Here is a 25,500-nt window from a genome sequence, read left to right as displayed (position 1 = left end):
TTTAGAGTGTCCAATAAATGTTGCATGTTTTTGGGATGTGGGAGGAAACCAGAGTGCCCGGAGAAAACCTACGTAGGCACGGGGAGAACATGCAACTCCACACAGGTGGGGCCGGGATCGAACCTCAGAACTACGAGGCCTATGCATTACCATCTGATTTACCGTTGCCGCCTATAATAGTAATGCAAACTAGAAAATACCTTTCAAGCAGAAACTGGGATGGTGATGTATGAGGCAGTAAAATCAAAGTACCCCCCCCCCCAAAAAAATGGCATTACTAATTTATTTGTTATTATCTTTTAGATGATGTTTAAACTCAAAGGCAGGGTCGCATTTGGCCCATTTTGGGGTAATCAGACCCAACACAACATGCAGGGACAAACCCTCTAACCCAGACCAGTTGGTTAAAAGTAACCAATCGATAGGTTGATCCAACCTTAAGACCGCACTGAGTAACCCAAATTGGTTTAGCCGCTTCCTTATGTTGACACGTGGATGTAGCACATATTGGGAGGTAGCATTGCTGAGAAAATGTGAAGAATGTTCAGTACCTGAGTATAAAGTGGCTCGTAGATGTCCACTCCATTATCTTTGCTCTGTTCGATGAGCACGTTTGCCCGCTTCCAGATGAAGCGAGCAGGCGGGTTGGAGTTGACAGTGCAGCGAAGAAACACCGTCTTCTCTTGGTAATAACTGCCACGCACATCACTGATGGTCTGGTGAACTGTCAGAACTGGTGTGTCCAGGTCTGAAAAATATGAAACCCAGTTCGATCTCGCCACTCATTGCGGACGCAGAGGACATTGTAATGACATCGTCCAATTTCAAATCGTATTCTGCCACTAAACACTTAATATTTGTAGGATAAACTGTAAACAAAGAAAGAGTTGCGGCCTACACAAACCAAAGATGTCAAACAGTTTCCGACGTACGTTTTGCCATCTTGCTCTGTCCTCTCGCCCCTTTCATGCAGACACCTTCAGTCATGTGAATGCAACGCAGCCAAAATTGAAATCAAATGCTGATCCAACATGATGGCACCACGTCAGTGATTCCTCACACTTTTGCTGCATTCTATCTCACAGGAGTGGGCTGCTGCGTTACTTGACTCCATCATGTGTACATGTACTAGACTAGGACATGACAGACTAATTGAGAAGTATGATGTGTAAATTAAGCATGCTAGATCTTGTGTGCTGTCGGAAAGGGCAACACTGTAACTAATGACTTGTTACACATGCAGCTCACCAGGACAGATTGCATGTAAATGCATCCATCCATCCATTTTCTTAGGTGCTTATCCTCACGAGGGTCACAGGAGTCCTGGAGCCTATCCCAGCTGTCAACAGGCAGGAGGCAGGGTACACCCGGAACTGGTTGCCAGCCAATTACAGGGCACATAGAGAAAAACAGACGTAATCACAACCACATCTAGGGGCAATTTAGAGTGTCTAATTAATGTTGCATGTTTTTAGGATGTGGGAGGAAACCGGAGTACCCAGAGAAAACTCAAGCAGGCACAGGGAGAACATGCAAACTCCAAACAGCAGGTCCGGGATTGAACCCGGGACTTCAGAACTGCGAGGCCAAAGCTTTCCAGCTGACCCACCGTGCCGCCCATGGAAATGAAAACACAATTAAAAGAAGTGATATTTGTAGTTAACAAAAACTGACTCAACTATGTATGATCAAGGAAGATTAACTAGTCCCAATTCCTATGATTCATCCAAGTATTTCATCACAAAAAACATTTTGGAACAAAGGAGAAAAACACTTGAGATGCATTATTTTCACTCAATATGAACAAGATTGTGATTCTTGTTTAAATCTGCAAAACAACAAAAGATACTATTTGTATTTTCCCCATTAAAAATATTAACACATTTGGGGATATATGCTTTTTTTATGCCATAAATAGTATTATAATGTTCTGATTCACTCCCCCCCCCCAAAATAAAATACTCTTTTATATTAACAAAAAACAAACTCACAAACTCTGTTTGGCAACATCTCCATCATAGGACCAAAACAATTTTGAAAAAAAGAAAATCCGTACAATTCGAAGCCACACGCTTTTCATTGGACACTGAAAATATGTTAAAATGTCACAGATATTAGTGCAACGCTAACACCACTACAATTACAACTACAGTAATAAACACTTTTGGAGTCAAGAGGTCAGATTGACCGAACCATTAGATCATCACTAATTAACATTAACACTAATAAACATTAGATTATCACTCTGATGAACACTGCATATGATTATTAGTAGAGCACAAACCTCCAACAAGACCGAATGTTGAACAAGACAAAAAAGAAAAAAACATGGCAGAGTAGATTAATTTTCGTTCAATCATCTGTTTACTCAATTTACTTTTGCAGATATTCAACCAGCAACGCACGCGACTACTCAGGTCAAAAGTCCGATCTGTCACAGATTTTCATTACAACATAAGTAATAAGACTGCTGGATGTTTTCGGGCCTTGATGATGTAGGTTAAAACAGAAAAAAAATACCTATAGCTTTTAAGCAATATCCAATGTACCAACACCCGATATTAACACGTAATGCCGTTCAAACATTATTAGGATCACCCAGCATAGCAGCTACGCCTCCTGTGAAGTCATCCAAAAAGTTCAAATTGAAGCAAAACCTGAGCGTGCTGTACTGTGAGTGACCTGGCTAAGCTGCTTACTCTAATACATCTCTCATACTAAAGTTGCTCTTGATCTGTTTGGTTGAGATTTTCCTCAACATTCTCTGAAGTGTTTCACCTGTTTTCCCTCGCTTTCATCTCACCGCGGACGCCCTCGTCTGCGATAGCGGCAACACGCCGCTCGCGACAAAAGGCCCAGCAGGAGGCGACACGGCGAGGCGTCACCGGGCTCCGTGAGAGGCGACGCCAGCAACAGGCCTTCAAAAGCTGGGCGATTATCAAAGCCTCGTCTTGGCGCTGCCAATGTGCGACTGTGTGTGAAGGAGATCTGGCAAAAGAGGAGCGATGAACGCATTCGACTTTGTTTACTCGATTTTGGGGGGATTGTGTTCAGGCACACAAGATTTGGGTCCTTCCATGGTAATTTATTTGCAGCGCAGAGGTACACCTGAATATCGAATGCAAGCTGGTGTGTTTGTGCGACAGAAGAAAAAAAAAAAAAATCTGTGTAGCCAATTTGTCCGTGTAAGATTGAGGTACACAAAGGAGAGTGCTGTCTCAATTCTCTATTACTTGTTAATCACTGATCAAGTGAGGTATGAGTGGTAAACGTACAGTGAAGAAAACAAGTATTTGAACACCCTGCAACATTGCAAGTTCTCCCACTGAGAAATCATGGAGGGGTCTGAAATTTTCATCCTAGGTGCATGTCCACTGTGAAAGAGAATCTAAAAAGAAAAATCCAGAAATCACAATGTATGATTTTTTTTTAACAATTTATTTGTGTGGTACAGCTGAGAAAACCAATGTTAATATTTGGTACAGTAGCCTTGGTTTCCAATCACAGAGGTCAAACATTTCCTGTAATTGTTCACCATGTTTGCACACACTGCCGGAGGGATTATGGCCCACTCCTCCACACAGATCTTCTCTAGATTTGGGTTGTCACTGAGAAACACGGAGTTTCCGCTCCTTCCAAATATTTTCTATTGGGTTTAGGTCTGGAGACTGGCTAGACCACACCAGAACCTTGATATGCTTCTTACAAAGCCACTCCTTGGTTTTCCTGGCTGTGTGCTTCGGGTCATTGTCATTGTTGAAAGACCCAGCCACGACCCATCTTCAATGCTCTGACTGAGGGAAAGAGGTCGTTCCCCAAAATCTCACAATACATGGCCGCGGTCATCCTCTCCTTAATACAGTGCAGTCGTCCTGTCCCATGTGCAGAAAAACACCCCCAAGGCATGATGCCACCACCCCCATGCTTCACAGTAGGGATGGTGTTCTTGGGGTGAAACTCATCATTCGTCTTCCACCAAACACTGTTAATGGAATTATGATCAAAAAGTTCCATTTTGGTCTCATCTGACCACAAAACCTTCCCCCATGACTCCTCTGTATCATCCAAATGGTCATTGGCAAACTTAAGACGTGCCTTGACATGTGCTGGTTTAAGCAGGGGAACCTTCCGTGCCGTGCGTGATTTCAAACCATGACGTCTTAGTGTATTACCAACAGTCACCTTGGAAACGGTGGTGTCAGCTCTTTTCAGGTCATTGACCAAGTACCGTCGTGTAGTCCTGGGCTGATTCCTCACCTTTCTAAGTATCATTGAGACCCCATGAGGTGATATCTTGCTTGGGGCTCCACTCCCATTGAGATTGACCGTCATGTTTAGCTTCTTCCATTTTCTAATGATTGCTCCAGCAGTGGACCTTTTTTCCCCCACCAAGCTGCTTGCCAATTTCTCTGCAGCTCTTTCCATTCGTATGGAGTTGTACAATTTTGTGTCTGGTGTCTTTGGACAGCTCTTTGGTCTTGGCCATGTTACAAGTTTGAGTCTTACTGATTGTATGGGGTGGACAGGTGTCTTTATGCAGCTAACGACCTCACACAGGTGCATCTGATTCAGGATAATACATGAAGTGGAGGTGGACTTTTAAAGGGGGACTAACAGATCTTTGAGGGTCAGAATTCAACCTGATAGACTGCTGTTCAAATACTTATTTGCAGCTGGATGACACACATAAATAGTTAAAAAAAAAATCATACATTGTGATTTCTGGATTTTTCTTTTTAGATTATCTCTCTCATAGTGAACATGCACCTAACATTTCAGACCCCTCCATGATTTCCAATTGGGAGAACTTGCAATATAGCAGGGTGTTCAAATACTTACTTTTTTCACTGTATGTCTTGCCATGTAAATATGTTCTGACTTGAGAAAGAATTAGTGAACTGTATTTTGTCATGTCTTCAGATATATACTGTAAAAAAAATTCCCAAGGTGAGACTACGTTAGGTGCTTGTGAGGCCCCAAGTAAACAGACGCAAGATGAAACTGCAAGTGTACAGAAAAGCTATATGAAACTTTAATGAAGCCTCTGATTTCCCCACAGTCTTCCCTTTTTTTTTTTACAACACATTGCTTAGATCATTTCCACTCCAACTGCTTTTGTTGGCCACAGCATTTAATGTACATCTGTGTACTGTCTTACTGAATTTCAAGCTCAATATCCTTTCGTACACGTACAACATTTTCATTCGAGTTGGAATGAAAAACCAAAGCAAGCATTTGTTTGTATGTCAGTTTTGGACACAAAGGCTCCGATAGTTTGATGGCCAAACTTCATCCAAATAGAAAGGCAAATTTTGTTCTGATAACGACATTGAGTGTACACACTGAGCATGACTCAGATAAGAGACTCGTTCCAAAGGAAGGACAACGACAACAAGGGCTGTTAAAAGAAGAACAACATGGGGGAAGAAGACTAGAGATGCACCAAGTTCAGTCAATGAGGCGGACAAAGACTTCAGCGCCATACCATCAATTTTTTAGCGAAAGTGAAAGTTTGCGTTTTACATTTGGTGATTTTGTTGTTTTTGCACTAGTGTGATGTATAACAAAAAATAAATAAATCTGATTGTGAATCACCTTTGCATTATGTTTTTGTCATTAAACCTACTGAGCTGTTATTGTTTTTCTACATTTTACAAACATTTTTTACTCAGATTCCACAAAAAAGAGGCTTTTTTTTTTTTTTTAAACACAGAAGCCAGCGAAGACGGGATATTGCCGCAAGAGCCTGCAGAGAGTGGTGAGGTCTGGTGGGAAGAGCACCAGGACTCCACAGCGCTTTCTGCTGCCAACATCAAGAAGAAGAAACCCCACCCACAGGCTACAGGTACAAGATGAGTGAAATACAGAACTTCTTCAGTGAACTCTCTGCAGCAGTGTGAAAGAAAGTGTTATAAACAGCGGAAAAGTTTAAAGTCAGTGGACTATCGCAAATACCAAAGCGGAATTAGCGGCACATGTAGTGATGAAGAGGCAGCTACCTAGCTGCGAGAACAAATGTGAATTGCACGATACATTGTTGCAATAATATACAGTATATGGATGATTCAATTCAATTTCATTTTTCAAACTGAGTGGGAAACAAAACCTTCTGCTGCCATTTAAGAATTTACAATTTACAAGCGCCCATCGTGGTTCTTAAGTGGGGTCCACACATTCAAATTTGTAACATCTTCACAGATTCGGATATGGTGAGAAAGAAAATGCCCGCCTGTGCTTACTGCTCCTATAGAATCTTGTGTACTGAGTTTAGATGACGAACAAAGCAAACTACACAAATATAGAAAATCTGTCATAGTACCAAGATTGACCTGTGCCAGACAGACATTAAAACTAACAAAAAATAAAAAGAAGGAAGAAGAGTTAGCGTAAATAAATAAATAAATACAAGACGCTAGGGAAAGTGTTATCTTATCTGGAAACTATTGTCTTTGTCATTTTTATAGCAGTGAAAGACTCACGAGACACGTTCATGCCCCCAGATACTTTTTTTACAACAAGGTTGGCTAAATGGCTGTTGTTGCGTTTCACGTCACAATCGCAGAGTCTCTTTCTCGGCTAAACGAGGCATTGACCACATTATGGAGGAAAATATTGAAGAGCTTTGACATTCGTGAGGATGGGCCCAGCTGTTTTTCCCCAAGCATATCTGGGACACCCACCAAAAAAATCATCTCACATAAAAAAAAAAAAAACTTTCTTACAGCATGTCCTCTCAGGTGAACGCTCGTATTTGTTTGGCACAGTTTTTACGTCGGATGCCCTTCCTGATGCAACTCCTCTTGGGGAGTGGAGGCCCCAGCGAGAAACAAACTCATGACTCCTGGTTTACCAAAACAATGCTCTAACCACTGAGCTATTGGGTGCGCCTCATGTGGAGGGTGTCAGGCGGTGGCGTTTGGGGTGCGCTGCTGCCGCCGGAGGCCATTAATCATCTCGCATAGCAGAGAATAAATCCAGCCGTCCATTTTCTTAGCCGGTATTCCTCACAAGGGTCTCGGTGAGTGCTGGAGCCTATCCCAGCTGTCAACAGGCAGAAGGCAGGGTACACCCTGAACTGGTTGCCAGCCAATTGTAGGGCAAATGGAGACAGACAACAGTCACACTCACATTCACACCTAGGGCAATTTAGAGTGTTCAATTAATGTTTCGTGTTTTTTGGATGTGGGAGGAAATCGGAGTGCCCGGAAAAAACCCACGGCAGGCACGGAGAGAACATGCAAACTCCACACAGGGGGGTCCGGGATTGAACCCGGGGCCACAGAACTGTGAGGGCAACGTTTTCCAGTTGCACCACCGTGCCACCAAGAATAAATCACTCAGGGTAATTTTTCAAAGCCAACGGAAAAACTGGCACTTGCTTACTTTGATAACAAAATGGGAAAAAACTATTACTGGATTGTCTCGCTAGCCAATGAAGCAAAAACAAACAACAAATTTACCAAATCACTGATTTAGTTTTTTAAAACATAACATCCAATATTCACTTTTCTGTTGATGTGCTCAGGTCCAAGCAATGAAAGTTTACTTTGACATTACCTTGTGAAAAAGAATTATGTGGAAGTGAATTGAGGAGCTTCATTTCGACAAAATTAGAACATTGTTACCATCTTGGTGCCAAGAAACTACTGTATCATGGAGGAATGAAAGTACTCCTTTCCTGCAATCTTGTGGCATCTACAGGGAATAATCTTGAATCTTTATGACCGAAGTACTTGCAGAGCTTCGCTCATGATGGCAAGGCGCAGTCTCTATACACGATAAGTCTGTACCCCAATTTAAAACCACGAGATGCTTTCATTACCCGGCTTATACAAGAGGAACCACAGCGGTGATTTCCTTCGAAATAATCCATCGCAGCAGCCACGGTTGAGCAAGTGCGCTTTTGAAACAAGTCGAGTGTGTTTTTATAACAAGTTGACCCCTGCTCGCCGATCACCCCCACCCGCCCCAAAGGGAGGACGGCGCCCTCAAGCCTCCAAATCCTCTTTGATTTCCAATACCATGTCCTGTTCCCTAATAGCACTCGGGGACTGCACGACCATTAGGGGAGCAAAGAGAAGATGACAGGCTCAATTGAGTGCGAGCGTGTCATGGAAGAGAATTCGACCAGCTGCGTGTACGACGTGTGCGCGGTGAGGGGTGATCACGTGACCAAGCTGTTTGGCCGCTATTAGTCCAACACGGGCCGGCAAACGTACGCACTAGTAAACACTTGAATGTGATTAACTCAAGGTCACGACGCAATCCATTTCAATGAGTTTGCCTAATAATAAAGCAGATAACAAACTACATTCATGACCCAAAAAAGCTATTAAGGCTTAACGAGGAGCTATTTTCGCTTCAGTTAAGCAACTATCGGGTGCTATTCACGAAGATATGATGGGCATTACAACCACTAAAATAAATATTAGAAGCGTATTTCATTGCTGCCAGCTGTCTTCTTTTAGCTCCTCTTAGAAGATTGAAGTGTATTAGATTATAATAATTTGTTGAGAGCGTTTTGCTCACACTGATACTCAAATTGCTTCAGTGCTGTGGATCAAAAAGCTTTATTGTATTACTAAATTAACAAGTAGCCCAAAGACTTTGCTTCCTCTGCAGTGGATCAACGAGGTTTCTAGTATTAATAAATTAATGAGTAACTCGAAGAATGGTGGACTCCACTTCCACTAATGAGTTGACAGTTATGCAATAACAAAGAGTGATTATATCATTGGAAAAAAAATCATTTTACGTTGATGAAAGAAATGAGAAACATTGATGACACTTACTAAAATTAATTGACCCGATTGTCAATTTATGTTGAAAGTCAGCTTAAAACGAAGTATTAATAATTATATATTAAATGTTACTTCTTTCTACTCCTTTTCCAAATATACTATGTATAATTCAACTTTATTTATATATATTTTTCAATCTTTTCTTTTTTTTTGTAGTTCTGTCTATAACAGGCACCGTGGCTCAGCTGTTAAAGCATTGGCCTCACAGTTTTGAGGACCCGGGTTCGATCCCGGCCCCACCAGTGTGGAGTGCGCATGTTCTCGCCGTGCCTGTGTGGGTTTCCTCCCACATCCCAAAAACATTCAACATTAATTGGACACTCTAAATTGCCCCGAGGTGTGATTGTGAATGCGGCTGTTTGTCTCGATGTGCCCTGTGATTGGCTGGCAACCAGTTCCTGCCCGTTGACATTTGGGATAGGCTCCAGCACTCCCCGCAACCATTGTGAGGATAAACGTCTAAGTAAATGGATGGATGAATGGATGTTTATATCACTTTCACACGTTCCAAATAAAGAGTGTAGTCAAGTTTCCTCGTTAGGGTCACAAGGGCGCTGGAGCCTATCTTAGATGACTTTGGGCAAGGAACAGAGCTGGTCACCATCCAATTGCTCCTTTTTATTATGTGGCACTACAAAAGATAAATGACCCACATTGTTTGGAAGAGACGAAGAGACATCAGCCAATCAAACGGGTTCTTAACTCAGGCCATCAAAGGATGTTTGCTTGGCTTTTCTGCTGAAAGTGTAGCTTTCGTCCACATTCCAAAAACATTCACGTTAGGTTCATCGAATCCTCAGAATTTGTAAGTGTTCTGCGATTGACTGACCACTTCGGGTGTACCCTGTCTAGGGATGGATGGATAGACTGCGACATTGTCCATTCATCCATTATCGTTGACCTTAAAGGGTCGACTGGTTAGAGTGACATCGTAATGGAGAAAGGATAGAATGAAAATAGATAAGATATCGCAGATAAAAGCAGGCTTTCAAGACATACAATCTATTGCCATAGGCCCACCTTCCTTGACTCACACATGAACTTCACTGACATTTAATTCCTAATCCATAGGGTTCAACATGACATCGGTCCACCCTCAGGAGCTACAAGAGCTTTGACTCTTCTTGTCGAAGCTGGCTTCTGTGCACTTTGTGCATTGATTAAGAAGCGGATATCCTTTCAGATAATATGAGTCAACCAAGTGAGTGAATACTTTCGCCAATATGATGTGTGAAAAATATGTTACGCATTACTGACCACACAGAGACACAAACGCACTGCCAAATGATCACAAGTGCACGCACGCGCCAATGTGCATGCAACCAGCTGGAAAAAAAAAAAAAAAAAAGATGCAAAAGACTGTGCCTGCGGGGAGGCAGACTTGCCATTTGATCCAGCTTCGCGTCTCGTCAATTATTCAGCATCCTTTGCATAGACGTAGCGCTAAAGAGGCCATGAAACATGCAGAAGAGCCACGTTTGGAAATAACAAGAGCATTGCCGGTACTTAAAATGCAAAAGCGAGGGGGTAAAGATTGATTTATTGATTTGAGATCATTTTCATTCAAAATTCCTTTCTCACAAAATAAATGAGAGGTAAAGATATTTAAATGATTTGTTTGGAATATAGAATCTGAATTTGGAATATAGAATCTGAATAACATTAAGGTAGATATTTATGTTTACTAGATCCCTTATTTGAATAATTTAAAATACTACAATTTGTCCTTATATATCACATTCACACTGATGGTCTGGCCTTGCATGTTTTGGGAAAGTGGGAAGATACCAAATGAAAACCCACAAAAGCAAAGGGAGAACATGCAAAGTGGGCCCATAGGAAGGTCTAACTGGAGCAAAACGTTGATGCCCTGATATAGAATGAGGCAGATGTGCTAACATGCCATGCAATATAGAGCAATATGAAATTATAACTGCAAAAGTGAAGGCGAGACAGCACATAAATGTAAATTACAGTATTAATGCATATCTGCCACAGGATATACAGGTAAATACATAATACAGAATATTGAGCTAACGTTTGCAGAGCATGTTTATGATATTCCATCTTGTTCTCCACATGCATGTGACTAATAGTGACCTGCAGTTTTATAATATCATTAATGTGGAAAAAAAAAGATGTTTTAGTCAGTTGCGTCATTGTTGAGTGATGGCACAAGTTTCCTGAGCACACTTCTTTTCACTCCAAGCCACAAACACTCTTTTGCCACTGCGATAATAAGACATTGCGTCATTTAGCTGATGGCTTGTGTTCACAATGAATATTTCTAAAGGACCGTCATACGGGCTGCATGATCGGAGGAAGGGGACCAATAAGCCATTGAACTTAAAGCAAGAGTGCAGTTTTTGGTGTGTTTTTAAGCGACCACCACACACAAGGACGGACATCGGCACACCTCTGCAGCCTCGCTCTGACCTGTGAGCTAGGACTTCAGAGGCTTTGCTGAAACTATTTCGGAATATCCACTTCCGAAAAAAAAATTGCTTACGATCACAAATCCTAATGTATGTGCTCGACACAGAGTTGGGGCAAGCTATGGACTCCATGACTCTGACGTGAAGGAAAATAATAGCCAATGGTTTGTTTTGACTGATGTCACATTTTTTGCTGAGTTACCCATACACTACTGCGCGCAGCCATTTAACCTCCCTACCTAACGCCTACCAGTGTTGTAGACTCCGGAATGCTCTCCATTACTGTTTGTGTTTTTGTGTTTCGCGGGCGTCTCGGGACTCAAGTACACAAGAGATGATTTTCTAACCATCAGAAAGCCACTGGACTTTTCTTCTGACTTTTTTTTCGACAACTCTTGCCAATTTGCTGAAGCTTTTTCCAGAGTTGCTAGTCAGTGCACCCTTCAAAGCCTCACGATCCGGTACACAAGTCCGGCTGCGTAAGCGGGGACATCGTCTAACGCTTCTGGCAAAAGACTTTGGACGTTGGACTCTGTGCTTCACGGAGACTTGGCCTTGCGGAGGATTGCCCAACGCTGCTATCACCCTGCCCGGCCTCAACCTCCATCGTGCTGATGTGTCGCTGAGCTAACAAGCTTAATCGATACTCTTTTCAGAAGGCCAACAGTTACATTACAGTTAAGATCCTTTTTTGTCAGTCACTTGAAAGATTCGATAATTTTCTGAAATGCTGGATTTGTTTATTCTTTTGTCTTGTTGTCAAATATTAAATAATAAACATTTCGCTTTGCTTGTGGTGAACTAATAGAGGTTTTACTTTTTGAAAAAAAAATGGAATAAATGGAATTTGCCTCGATATTAAAAAATAATATTCCACCGCCTTTCGTTTTCCATGTTAGCATACAGGTAAGTGCCCATATATATATATTTTATATGGGCACTTACCTGTATGCTAACATGGAAAACGAAAGGCGGTGGAATATGCTTTTATATCAACGAGGAACGGTGCACGGATGTTACAGAGCTCAGCAAACACTGCAGCAATTTTCATTACCTACAACAACCTAACTATAAAAAATAAGCCCGAACTAACCATTTACAAAACGTGTTGAGCAGACAAGTGTGCGATCCCACTGCTCATCCTCCGTGATTTCTGTCACATAGATTAAAAGATCGAGGGCACAGTACTGTGCCTTTGTGACGCAGTCCTGAGTCCCATGATGTGTGTATGCCAGGTCGCCTAATAGTCAGTCTGGGCTGGATGTGCTGTCGGTCGCGTCTTCAATAAATGCACTTAGAATAATAATGTCGTCCACCTTGCGTATGTATGAGAAACTGAGCTCAGGGATCGAAAATAGCTGCCGTTCGAGGCAGCCCAACAGGTGACGTCACGTGAAAACAACCCATTAGGATGCAAGCTGAAGTTGAAGCGTTTGTTGCTCCAGCTTTAATTTACTTTCTTTTTCTGGGATGTCCTGTTGAATCATGCGGCCTCTTACAAGTCAGTTTTGGTACTTTGTAAGACATTTGATTGGCGATTGTCAATGGCAACGTGTGTTAATCATTTGAAATCTGCCGCACGCAATAAGAGCAATAAACCCACTTGCAAAATTTGTCACTGTCATGTGTGGAGATGTTGAGAATTGGTAGGCATGTGACCCATTTAAGGCTCCGTTTGCAGGGACCGAATAAAGTCTTTATCCCAAATTTACGCTTCTATAATTTACTTGGAGCCAGTGTTTTATGTACAAGTAATAATTCTGTGCAAAATGACATTAAACATGAATGGCGGTATGACTTATTATCTCGGGCGATACGACACTCATTTGGGCTTTGTTATTTACAGTGACTGTTGCAGTACTGCAGCGCAGCATCATAAGGGTGTTGATGAGCAACTCGGGCAAGAGTTCACACTCTCAGCCATCAAGAGTGCGGAGTCATGTAAAAAACATGCAACGCCGGCTGCACATATTTAAACACGTTTGCAGTCACGTTACACCGAGGCCGGATCGATGCCGCGCCTCTCAATGTGCAATTCCAATTTAGTTCTCAATTTACAGCCATTTAGATCTAATGTCAAGTGGTAAAAATCAAATATTTCTATATTGATTGACAGAAGACTTGAAAAAAACCCCAGCAGACATTCTTTCATAAGAATACAAAACAAATGCTTGTATAAAAATAGTTCGGTCTCTAGAATGCTTGCCCACGCATTTAAGTGAGAATTAAAAAAACGAGAAAAACTACAGTTCTTCAAAGTTCAATCTGTCGAATGTGCCAGTACTGCATCGTTGCGAAAAACAAACAAAAAAAAAGACAGATGGAGACTTTGCCACACACCCAGCAATTGAGCACCACACATCGACTAACACCCTGCAACAGAAAAACTGTGACACTGTATTGGGATTTGAGGCACCACGTACAAAATACTGTAAGGTGTCATTTTTATATTGAAGCACAAAAACATGGCACACACAAAAAAGGTAATGTTTTTAATCTTTAATGTACAGTGGTGCCTCAGTTCCCGAATGCAATCCATTCCAGAAGGCCAGTTGAAAAACGAATCGTTTGAAAACCAAAGTGTGTTTTCCCATTACGATGAATGGAAAAGGAAAAAATGCGTTCCAAGCATAACATTTTTTTAAAGCTGGTCGGGGTGTTTGAATACCGATTTTCGTTCAAAAACCAAAGCAAAAAAAAATCTCAACATTTTCGTTCGAAAACTGATTTGTACAAAAACAGAGATGTTCGAAAACCAAGGCACCACTGTATATATGCAGCCCGCACAGTGGGTCAGGTGGAAAGCGATCACAGTTCTGAGGTCCCGGGTTCAATTCCAGACCCATCTGTATGGAGTTTGTATGTTCTCCCCGTGCCTGCGTGGGTTTTTTCCGGGCACTCCGCTTTCCTCCCACATCCCAAAAACATGCAACATTAATCGGACAATATAAATTGCCCCTAAGTGTGATTGTGAGTGCGGCTGTTTGTCTCCATGTGCACTGTGATTGGCTGGTAACCAGTACAGGGTGTACCCCGCCTCCTGCCCGTTCACAGCTGGGATAGGCTCCAGCACTTCCTGCGACCCTCGTGAGGATAAGCATCTAAAAAATGGATGGATGGACAGATTGGATTGATGTATATACTGTATGTATCTAGCCTATTCGAAATTGTGAAAAAAAATCCGACAAACCGAATGAGCACACAAAATATCGGACTTTTAAGAGACGAATGTGTAAACGAAGTTCAGCTACAGGAAATCTCACACAAATATGATATGTAATTGTATTTATTTTTCATTGATTTAATTGGGGCGGGGCGCTGTACACAAACAAACCTAAAATGTCGAAAAAATAAAACTCCATTCCTTGGGTTCAGCCCACGGGAGTGTGAAAAAATAAAATCCTGTCATGTGCCTAGAAGTCAATTCTGAAGTATTCAAGGAAAGGAACACTGAGGATAAAGAATGCCCTTCTAAGACTGTCTGTGGTCATAATGACTTCTGGGTCAAGGTGTCACAGCCGGGATCCATAAAACCTGTGTTATTACACTGTGTCCACTGTTTTGATGGGAATATGAAGGAAGAAAAATACATTGTGTGGAGTAGTTTTACCTAACAAAAGAAATGCTCCTATAGATTCTCAAAATTAGATACACTTTTACGATTTAATAAAAATCCGGATCAGAATTGTATTTTAGAAAGATTGAAGAAGCTCAGAATATTACAAACATTTCTCAGTACTGTTGTACACCGCAGCAAACTACAATGACTTTTTTTTTCGTAACCAAATTAAAGCGTACAAGTATACTTAATAAACTGCCCACCATATGTCACTATTATACATACAAGGAGGACGAGGCACTTAGATTCCAGATGTTCCTGTTAGTGCAATTTAAAATAGGATTATTTGCTTGACATTCTTTAGAAAAATAACAAATAATCCTGGTCTCGTCATGGTTGTGTCAATTTCCCCCCCCCAAAAAAAACAATTGTGTGAATTGTTTTATTTTGCGTTGTGCGACCCAACATGAACTAGACTGAACTACTCGCTGTTTGCAACAGCTGCAGGGAGGAAACGAAAACAAGAAACTCTTTTATAAGTCCCTTGCAGAATACGTCATTTTATCATCTCATAACTAACATGTCAAAGGTTGAATAATTCTCACCTACAGCTCATAACAAATCTTACAAGAAGGGTCTCAAATGAGAAAGTGAAAAACCCAACTGTTTACTAAGTAAGTACAGTAGTGTACATCATCGGCCCCAAAATAAAAAACAATAAATTAAGTACAATTTGTACACAAGAGGGTAAGCTTGAGTCCAGCATTTAATGTTGTCAATGTTTAATTGAAAGTACAGGGCAGCAGAATGTTTATGGCATGATTCATCCTAACGACCCCCTTTCACCATTAAAAGAATATTTATCATTACGACTATTGGCCATTCAGACATCCCATTAAGAATTAATTAGCTGTGAACAACATGAGGATTTACTTTGAAGCCCTCTGGCATCTTCAGAGGTCAATATCAAAGCACACAGATGAATCTTTTTTTTTTACCCTGAAATATATTTCAGAATCATATGTACCAATTCTCAATGACAACCATTATAGCTGGAAGAGGGAGAAGAAAACAAATCGATGTTCGTAGGCAACTACAACAAGTATATCACATTGCACAACCTGCAGTTGTTTGTGACCCTGGAACTGTAAACTCATTTATTTTATATGGAGATTTTTTTTTTTCAATATTGAACTGTTTTTTTTTTTTTTTTTTTTTTAACAAGAATCTCTCTGAATTGGCTGTATACCTGCTGTTGCACTCAACATGGGTGTCGTAGTAGGGCAGCTCCAACTACCGGAAACTAATTCCTTGTACTGTATGCCATTTACATAGTTGGCCAATAAAGCTGACTCTGATTCTGATACCGGGGTAGGTAGAATAATGCTGCCTGGGGAAACTGTACCAGACTACGGATGTCGCTCATGTTCTCCTGCCTGACATCATCTTGTGCTTCTTTTTCCATTCTCTCTCATTTTTATTGACTTGTTTTATATTGATGGCCATTTGCTTTTTATACAAATATTTACTGCATATTGACTTTAAACCCATTCGTGGGCAGCGTCCCATTTTTGGGACAGCATGATTTTCACGCATTATATCTTTCAGTATATCAAAATATTTAAGTGTTTTAATCTGAACCCATAATTTGGTATCTAAGAAAACCCAAGTACCCTCTCGCGGGCAGCGTAAAAATTGTGCCAAACATATATGTGCGTTCATTTGAGATGATACGCTGTGGTGACCCCGTAAGAGACAAGCCGAAAGAAACTTACTATCATATAACTTAACCATAAACGAAAAAGAAGTGTTTTTCCTTGATTGTGGCCTGTTAGAAGACTTTTATCTCAATAAGGCAAAAACTTGCCACCCTGCCCATGAATGGGTTAATACTGCATTAGTATCAGTTTGTGATAGTCTACGACGCGTTCCCGCGAAAATTTGTTTGAACATCTACTGAAAGCACGTACCAAAAAAAGATAATGGAAAGAAAAGAAACGCGGCTTGGAAAATGGATGAATGGATTTTCAAAGGCTTGTTTTTAACAATGCAGTGAATAGTTGGTTCTCAAACATCCCCGTTCTCAAACAAATCATTTTTTGAAAAAAATGTCAAAATTTTTTCTTTTGCTTCTGTTTTCAAACGAAAATCCGGTACCTGAACGTCGCGCGGCCTGACCAACTGACCCACGACGCGCTTTGTTATTGTGAATTCGAACGCCCTGCGAAAAAACCCGGAAATAACAACGCGAGCGGCCCGACCAGTTGGCCCACGATGCACACACTTTGTTATTGTAGTTGATAGTTTTGCATTGGTTTTTTCTTGTGAACTTTAATAATGCTCTGTTCCATTAGCATTTCTGTATCTTTGTTTTGTTTCAAAGGTTTCATTAACTCGAGTTACGAATGAATGTTTTTGCATATTACTTTTTGTAAAAATAGAAACTTTTTTAAAAATTTTTCCCCCTCATTATTGCTTGTTTGAAGTTATTCTGCACTTTTTTTTAATTAAAACAAAAGTTTACAAGTCCCGAGGCCGACTCGCTACAAATAAGGCAATCCACTCCCAGCCTAGCCAACTCTACTACTAAACCATAAATTTTAAGCAAAAAAAAAAAAAATAAAATTCTTACATTATTTTATTATATAACGTATTTCAACTCGAGATGTGTTTCTACTATTCAGTTAATTATCAGGAAAAGCTAAAAAAAATGCTTTAAAAAGCCCAATGTTTTAGGCTTGGAACACATTGTTTCTTTTTCCATTAATTCTCATGGGAAATATCAATTCGGTTTTTGAACAGATCACTTCTCGAACCGCCTTTTGGAATGGATTATGATCAAGACCCGAGGTTGTATTGTACATTTAATTCACTGTTCTAAACCTTTATTGGCATGGCAAAAATGGGAAAATGCGGGTTCTGGTGCGACAACGGTTGAGAAGGAATAGGAAAATATAATCACAATCTAATATATTTCAAATATTCAGGCAAAATGAGAGGAAATTGAAGCACAGATCAGAGCTCGGTGTTCTGTCAAATATCTATAGGAAGCACGATCTTGTACAGTACCTTACAATGCAACAAGGCCACAATATCAAAAGGCTGAATGGAAGACCAACGCTTTTCAGACACACACACACACACACACACACACACACACACACACACACACACACACACACACACACACGCACACGCACGCCCACACAAACACACACGCAAAAGTTCCACCAAGTTAAACAGCCCCTAGATGAATCTGTTCAAGAACAAAATGCAGCTTATCACAAGCCCAACAGACGTTACTTATCTCTTCATTGTGCTTATCAGGCACTTCTTTGAAAGTAAATAACAACACCTGTGATGGTAATAGCCCGTTTCCCCCCCTAAACTGATTTATGTACGGGTGGGGGCGGCCCGCCAGCTAGCCGTCAGAATCTCTGCTCGGACCGCCCAGAAAGTGCTGAGCAAAGCAAGACTGCTGTTTACAAAATGTAGCAGCTTGGGTTTTAAGTCTGGCAAGCATTGTAGAGGCCTTGACTTCAGATGTGGGAAAGTGTAGTCAACCATGTTATTATATTAGTATATCACAATATATGTTAAGTGACACGAGAATTTAAAACAAAATGAAAAGGACTATAGTGGAGAAAATGGCAACCACCATGGTAGACTTGGCACCAGAATACATAACGTGGACCTGTTAGCACACAACCCTTTGTAGCAACCACATGTCAGAGTCTGCTGGACTCCACATAAACAATTTTAGAGACTGTTGACGTCGCCAACGGCAAAAGCTCTCGAGTGAAGTCTTTTCTGAGACTGATCAGAAAAAAACGCAAATCAGGAGGAGGGCAAATGCTTTTCACAGCATTGTACATGAAAAAAATTTACAAAAAAAGGGGAAAACTTGTAAATAAAAAAAATCAATATTTTGTCGAAGGATCTTATGATACAGGGATTATATACAGTATTGTATATAAAACAATGCTTTATCGCAGTATCTAACTACACTTATTGCAGAATCACCATACAACAGAAACATATTTTGTTTATAGCCTAATGTGAAACAATGATATAATACAAAAAATTATCTCAGGTTGTCGGCACAAAAGGAAGTAACAATGAATGGCTCCTTTTTGACATTATCGTGAATCTTCAATCTTAGTCAAAAGAAATTGGAGCAGCAAAGAGTGAAGCAACAACATGATGAAACTATAGCATCATAATAAAATATCATCACAAAATCATTTTCATCCGCTCCACAACTACACAAGTCCTCTCTCCTTTCGTGGGAGATTGAACTGGACATCAGACAATGACATCAGTCTTCAACACTAGTGTAGTGCTACTGTAATTTCCATGATTATGAAGCAACAGCCATATTTTGACCCAGCCCTGGTGTATAACTGCACACCATCCTACTTTCAAATATTTCAGTGTTACAAAAGAGGGACAAAACATCAGAAAGACCTGAATACTAAAGCCGGACAAATTCCCGTTAGGAGGACTCTATTCATCATGCCTGACTTTGTTCCTGGTGTATTTCACTACAATTCCCTACACTTGGATATTTTTTTGTGTGCGTGCATGTCTCACGGCCTTCTAATCCTCCAATCTCTGACCCCCATCTCCATCCTCATCCTATTTCAATTTTTCTATCTGTGAGAATGCTCCGAGGCACCTCCCATACTTTATAGCGCCACCTTCATTACCCAGTCCCGCTGTAGCTGCCCATAAACAAAATGCTGAAGATGCGGGTGGGGGGGGGGGGGGGTGCATGCACAAAAGAACCAAGCAAATTTGGGAAAAAGGAGCGGGAAGGGTCAAAATTCATACAATGAGTCAACTGTGATGGCAATACTAAGGGTGGGATGGAAACTAGAACCCAGTATGAGTATGAGGGTGATAGTGAGGTCAGGAAAAAAAACGCCCAACGGTATAAAAATAAAAAACCTTAGCTGGAAATTATTGGAGACTGGGTGGAATGAAAAATGTCAGTCATAAAATGATATCACAATTGTCTTGGCCTTCTGGCTCTGATGAATATGGATGCCACGCAGCACCAACAGTTGCTTAATTTGGACTGCTTGCCTACAATTTAGGTCAGACAAAAAAAAAAATTAATACATAAATAAATAAATTATATATATATATATATATATATATATGAAAACAGGTATTTGAACACCCTGCTACATTGCAAGGTCTCCCACTTAGAAATCATGGAGGGGTCAGAAATTTTAATCGTATGTGCATGACCACTGTGAGAGTGATAATCTAAAAAGAAATATCCAGAAATCACAACGTATGATTTTTTAGGTCATGGTCTGATTCCTCTGATTCTAGAGAACAGTGGGACCCCACGCGGTGATATCTTGCATGGGGGCTCCACTCCGACTGAGATTGACTGTCATGTTTAGCTTGTTCCATTTTCTAACGATTGCTCCAACAGTGGACCTTTTTTCACCAAGCTGCTTAGCAATTTGTCCGTCGCCCTTTCCAGCCATGTGGAGTTGTACAATTTTGTCTCTGGTGTCTTTGGACAGCTCTTTGGTCTTAGCCAAAATTTGAGTCTTACTGATTGTATGGGGTGGAGGGGTGTCTTTATGCAGCTAACGACCTCACACAGGTGGATTTGATTCAGGATAATACATGGAGTGGAGGTGGACTTTTAAAGGGGGACTAACAGGTCTTGGAGGGTCGGAATTCTAGCTGATAGACAGGTGTTCAAATACTTATTTGCAGCTGCATCACAAATAAATTGTTAAAAAAAAATCATATATTGTGATTTCTGGATTTTTCTTTTTCGATGATCTCTCTCACAGTGGACATGCACCTACGATGAAAATTTCAGACCCCTCCATGATTACTAAGTGGGAGAACTTGCAATATAGCAGGGTGTTCAAATACTTATTTTCTTCACTGTATTCAAAAAGGAAAACTACATTGTTGATTGTTTAGTTTCCATCTCGCAGCAGGTCCTGTGTAAGGATGGAAAGAACTTTCAACAACTAATTTGGCATTCAACCTTATATATAAATCAACACTACAGCAAAGTAATCAACTGCAAGTGAAAAGGGTATAGTTTTTCTCTCTGTTGGTTTGCTTGTGAGCAGAATTGCACATTTCACCCCCAATTTCCAGGAAACTTTGTGAAAAAGGGATTTTATTCTGTGTCTGCTCTTTGATTAATGATGCACAGTCATCTACACCTTATATATTACAGCGTTATTCAAACCCCAAAAAGTAACAAATGGACAAAACAAAGCAAAACAAAACAAAAAAAAAAGTACCTCTCACTATGTCTTGACTCTTTCTTCCTTTAGGAATATAAACTTAACTTTTTTTCCCCATTTCAGTCACGATGGAGCAGTTCTCTCCCACCCCAGGGTCCTGTTTGCCTTGTTCTAAAGTTTTAGGTCTCTCTCTGTGGCCTAAATGTATTTAGCAGAAATAAAATAAACATGAATTGCTTTTTCTTAACGGGTCAACCTCACAATACCAATTTCCCTGTATGGGAAATTAGCGTGACTACATTACAAGAAAGTGAATTTTCAATTTGTCTGTTGAAGATCATTTCTTTAGCATATGCTTGACTCAAGACGTTTCAAAACAAATAAAGAGGGGACATGGAAAATATTTAATAAATGAGACCAAATGCTGGTGCAAGGTATTATTAGGACCTACCTTAACTGTAATATTAACTTTGTTAAAGGTCAAGTGTCGTGCCTATGAAAATTCTAAAATAGATATTGTAATGAAAAATACAGATAACATTGTTCACTTCAATGTCCATACGAAAAAATAAATATGAGCAGAGGGCGCATCATCCATGCGCAAAGTTGCGGAAGTCTCATTCACAATGTGGCCCCTACTATGGGACACGGAAGTTCTTTTCAAAGAAGAGAACATCTCACAATCATGTGAAGTGACCGGGGCAATATTACCCTATGGTTTCGAGCCATATTTAGATGATATGCGGATCACTTCTAACGAGCAACCGACTCTCAGACAGTATGTATGAGCCAGCCCGGCCGAAGCCGTCCCCTGTCGACACAATCGAGTGAAGTCACCAGGACAATATTACCCTTTCGTTTCATTTCGAGCCATATTCAGATGATATGCGGATCACTTCTAACTAACAAAAGACTCCCAGACAGTAGCCGTACAAGGTGCCGACCGGTACATCAACACATTTACTACCCCCGACTTTCGTGCGTGGATCTTTTGTTCCATTCTGAGGATTATGTATCCCCCCCAATCCCCAAACTGTTTTTTTTTTTTTAGTAGCTGTATACACACCTACCTGTCATTTGGAACCCACGAAGCTCTCAACCTTAGCACCTGTACAATCCATTTTTCATGACAAACCGGGTCTTTTTGAAAAGTATGAAGAATGAATCCATCCTCCTGAGTGTTGGAACAATAGCCAGCAATACAACGAACCGGGATTTTGGCTAACACAAAGGAACAAAGAGCTACCTTCCAGCAGGTAAGACTGGTATAAACAGACGAGACCGCTTGAGTGGGCTCCTGCTACTAACGTCACTTCCTTCTTCTTCTTCTTGAAAACAAATCCCTCGAGAGGATTTTCATGGCGGGAGTTACAAAAAGCCATATATGTTAAAATCATGTTTTATGGTGAAAAACAAATGGGTCCATTCCGGCTGCCTTTTTTTCATGAATAACATACTGAAAATCATGAATTCCATGACAGTGGCACTTTAACCTTTAAAACATGTGCCCTTTAGGTGGAAGAAAGACCGGCAGTTTCCGTGCCCATATTTTAATTTACAATGATAAATGAGAAACTACAAAACCAATCTGTCTTTTCTCCTCAAATGAAGTATTTCTCTCTTTTTCCCACGGGACACACTTTGGCATGTGTTTTGCTGAACTCTGTTGAGTAACGTTTGAATTCGTATTCTGATCCAAATACTTTCGACGCAACAAAAAACACAACCTTGACTAGCCTTGCACTCATCACTCGCTAGCGATAACAAGACAGGAATGAAGTCAAAGCTTCACCTTGCCCCCCTGAGATTCAAACTCATTTGCTCTCATTGCACTCCAACACATCATCAATAATTGTCCCAGCGGGTCCATAAATTTTCAGCAAATTGACCTCATAGTTGTGGAAAAAGGCTGCCCGAAATGTGATCACGTATAGTGACTGGAAGACAGGCCGTGTTATTTGCTGCCTCGTCACGGCGATGCTAATTGAGGTTTTAATTCCCTTAATGAAATGGTAATGAAAATTAATATCTGCATAATGCTTCTCAGCAAAGACGGTTGGTACAATATTTGACTTTAATATTAAAGATGGCGGTGGCACGGTGATGCAGCTGGAAAGCATTGGGCTCACAGTTCTGAAGACCGGGGTTCAAATCCCAGTCCCGCCTGTGTGAAGTTTGCATGTTCTCCCCGTGCCTGCGTGGGGTTTCTCCCGGCACTCCGCTTTCCTCCCACATCTCAAAAGCATGCAACATTTATTGGAGATGCCAAATTGCCCATAGGTGTGATTGTGAGTGCAACTTTTGTCTGTCTCCTGTGCCCTGTGATTGGCTGGCAACCAGTTCAGGGTGTACCCCTGTCCCCTGCCCGTTGACAGCTGGGATGGAATGGACTACAGCACCCCCGCAACCCTCATGAGGATAAGCAGCTAAGAAAATGGATGTATTAAAGATGATTCATGTAAAAATAACACTTTTTCCAATTCATACTGTAAATCAAAAATGCTTCGATGTGGCCAATTTGTGAAATGCGATCAGAATAAAAGAAATAAAAAAAAAAATGACAACCGGTTATCATCTCACACACGCTCTTGGAAAGTGAGTCAAGAAATAACGGGAGGAAAAACTAAAAGTACATTTTAGATACCTGATAGTAGATAATTGAAATGAGTGCATGATACTTATTAAGCTACCATAAACTCTAGTTCATGTACAGACAGTACGTGCGTGATTGTGTTCAGTTACAACAATGAACGATCATTTTTGCACTTCCTAAATTTCAATCATTTCAGAAACTTAGTGAGTCAACTGAAAGCAAAATGACAAATGAAAAAGTTGAATCCCGTGTAGAAAACCACTTCTTTTTGCCTGTAAATATGTACAGAGTTATGCTTATTTTGCCACCTTTATGAGAAGACACACCAGCATCACAAAGTGGTTAATGTCTTTCTTAAACACTTTTCATTTCATACAGCCTATGACATTTTACCATTTGCACGGAACATAAATACTCAACTCATCCCTGTTCAAATGCCGAGAATTGGCCCAAAAACAGATCAGAGATCAATCTTTTTTTTTTTTTTCCCTAACCTGTGCAACTCAATTGAAATAGCGGGATCTGGGGTATTAGTCTTGAGAGGGGTAAAAAAAAGATTTTCCAAGGCACTACGTACCAAAAAACAGAGTGAAGGAAGTCATTATCAAGTGGAGAAAATATTGCACACTAGTGATACCACCAAGAAGTGGACATCCCTTTCCAAATTTATGAAAACGTGAGAAAACACCACCAGGGAGGCTAGCAAGAGGCAAACAGCAACATTGAAGCAGCTACAGGAATTTCTGGTAAGTACTGGCTGTTGTGTATATGTGCCAACTATATAGAGTCTTCATCATATATCTGGTCTATGGGGGGGTAGTGTGGCAAGATCGTGTAAAGAAAAATTTCCAAGCCCTGCTACATTTTGCAGACACTTTTAGGGAAGGGAAAATGTGTTCCGGTCCAATTCACTGAAACCCAAGTTGAACTTCATACTTTGGGGTTGTTCTTCTTCAGGCAGACCTGAGGCAGCTATGTGAAATCTTGCAATTGTGTTTCTTATAACCTCAATTTTTTTCCATGTCAGCCTCAGGACTCTGTGTAAAATAAACTTTTGACGAAGGAATATTTTACAATTACAAATATTTCATCTCAATATATGAAACATACAATGATGGTGAGCTAGTAACTACCAAGGGCACATATGGCGTGAAACGTTACACTAGCAACTGGTCTAATTCAATTCTTAAGCACTGCACAATAAATCCACTTTATACCGTACCATTGACTGTTTTTCTCCCCCTCTTTCTCCATATTTATGAAAGTCAAGCCTCACTTGATTATGTATGAAACACGGTGAAACTGCAATCCCAAAAAAATTCACATGGCTCCTGGCCAAAGAGAATGTTGAAAAAAGTGAAGTGTGGCATTTGGAACCTGACATCACCACAATGTTTTTCAACCACACCACGTCTTAATAAAGTAAGTCAGCTAGCAGAAAAAGAGTGAAATGATGCAGGGGAAGGAGAAGCGCAGTAGAGCCATAACCTTGAGGTACAAAAATCCAATCCAATGTTAAGATTTTTATACATTTCCTTGTATAGGACTAAACAATGGCCCATCCTAGAAGTTGCCGCAACAGCAGTTTTATCAGAACGGGGACAACATGTCTTCATGAAAAGATCATAAAAGAAAGCTTGCATCTTTTTTTAATGGAAATCTTGCATTCTCCTCAGTAGACATACTGTATATCAAAAAGTGAAAAAGAAAAAAAAAAGGGAATTGAAGCTTTCTTATTATCCTTTCCAAAACAGCCTTGTTAGAAAGGTTTCCATGGAATATGCCAACACTCCAGTTGTGCAATTCCTGGTATGCAAGCACTTAAAATGTCAATGTGCTCTTTTATCAACCTGTCCAGTCCTGTTTTTTTTTTCTTACA

At 40.6% G+C, this 25,500-nt stretch overlaps 1 protein-coding gene across 6 annotated transcripts in view; it reads right to left on the bottom strand.

Moving 5' to 3' along the window:
• LOC133498056 (MAM domain-containing glycosylphosphatidylinositol anchor protein 1) overlaps positions 1-25,500 on the bottom strand; it is a 237,294-nt gene that overhangs the window by 74,236 nt on the left and 137,558 nt on the right. For 5 of the 6 annotated variants that reach the window (XM_061814455.1, XM_061814456.1, XM_061814458.1 and 2 more), the window contains one exon: positions 552-748. In XM_061814455.1, the coding sequence (XP_061670439.1) occupies positions 552-748 (197 nt within the window). Of the gene's footprint in view, positions 1-551; positions 749-932; positions 958-25,500 lie in introns of those variants that run through there. The other variant, XM_061814459.1, reaches the window with a different exon arrangement.

This window comes from Syngnathoides biaculeatus, chromosome 3, assembly GCF_019802595.1.
Source record: "Syngnathoides biaculeatus isolate LvHL_M chromosome 3, ASM1980259v1, whole genome shotgun sequence".
NCBI classification, from domain to species: domain Eukaryota; kingdom Metazoa; phylum Chordata; class Actinopteri; order Syngnathiformes; family Syngnathidae; genus Syngnathoides; species Syngnathoides biaculeatus.
Note: the sequence above shows the minus strand (reverse complement) of the source record. Positions and strands in the feature narration are given on the sequence as shown.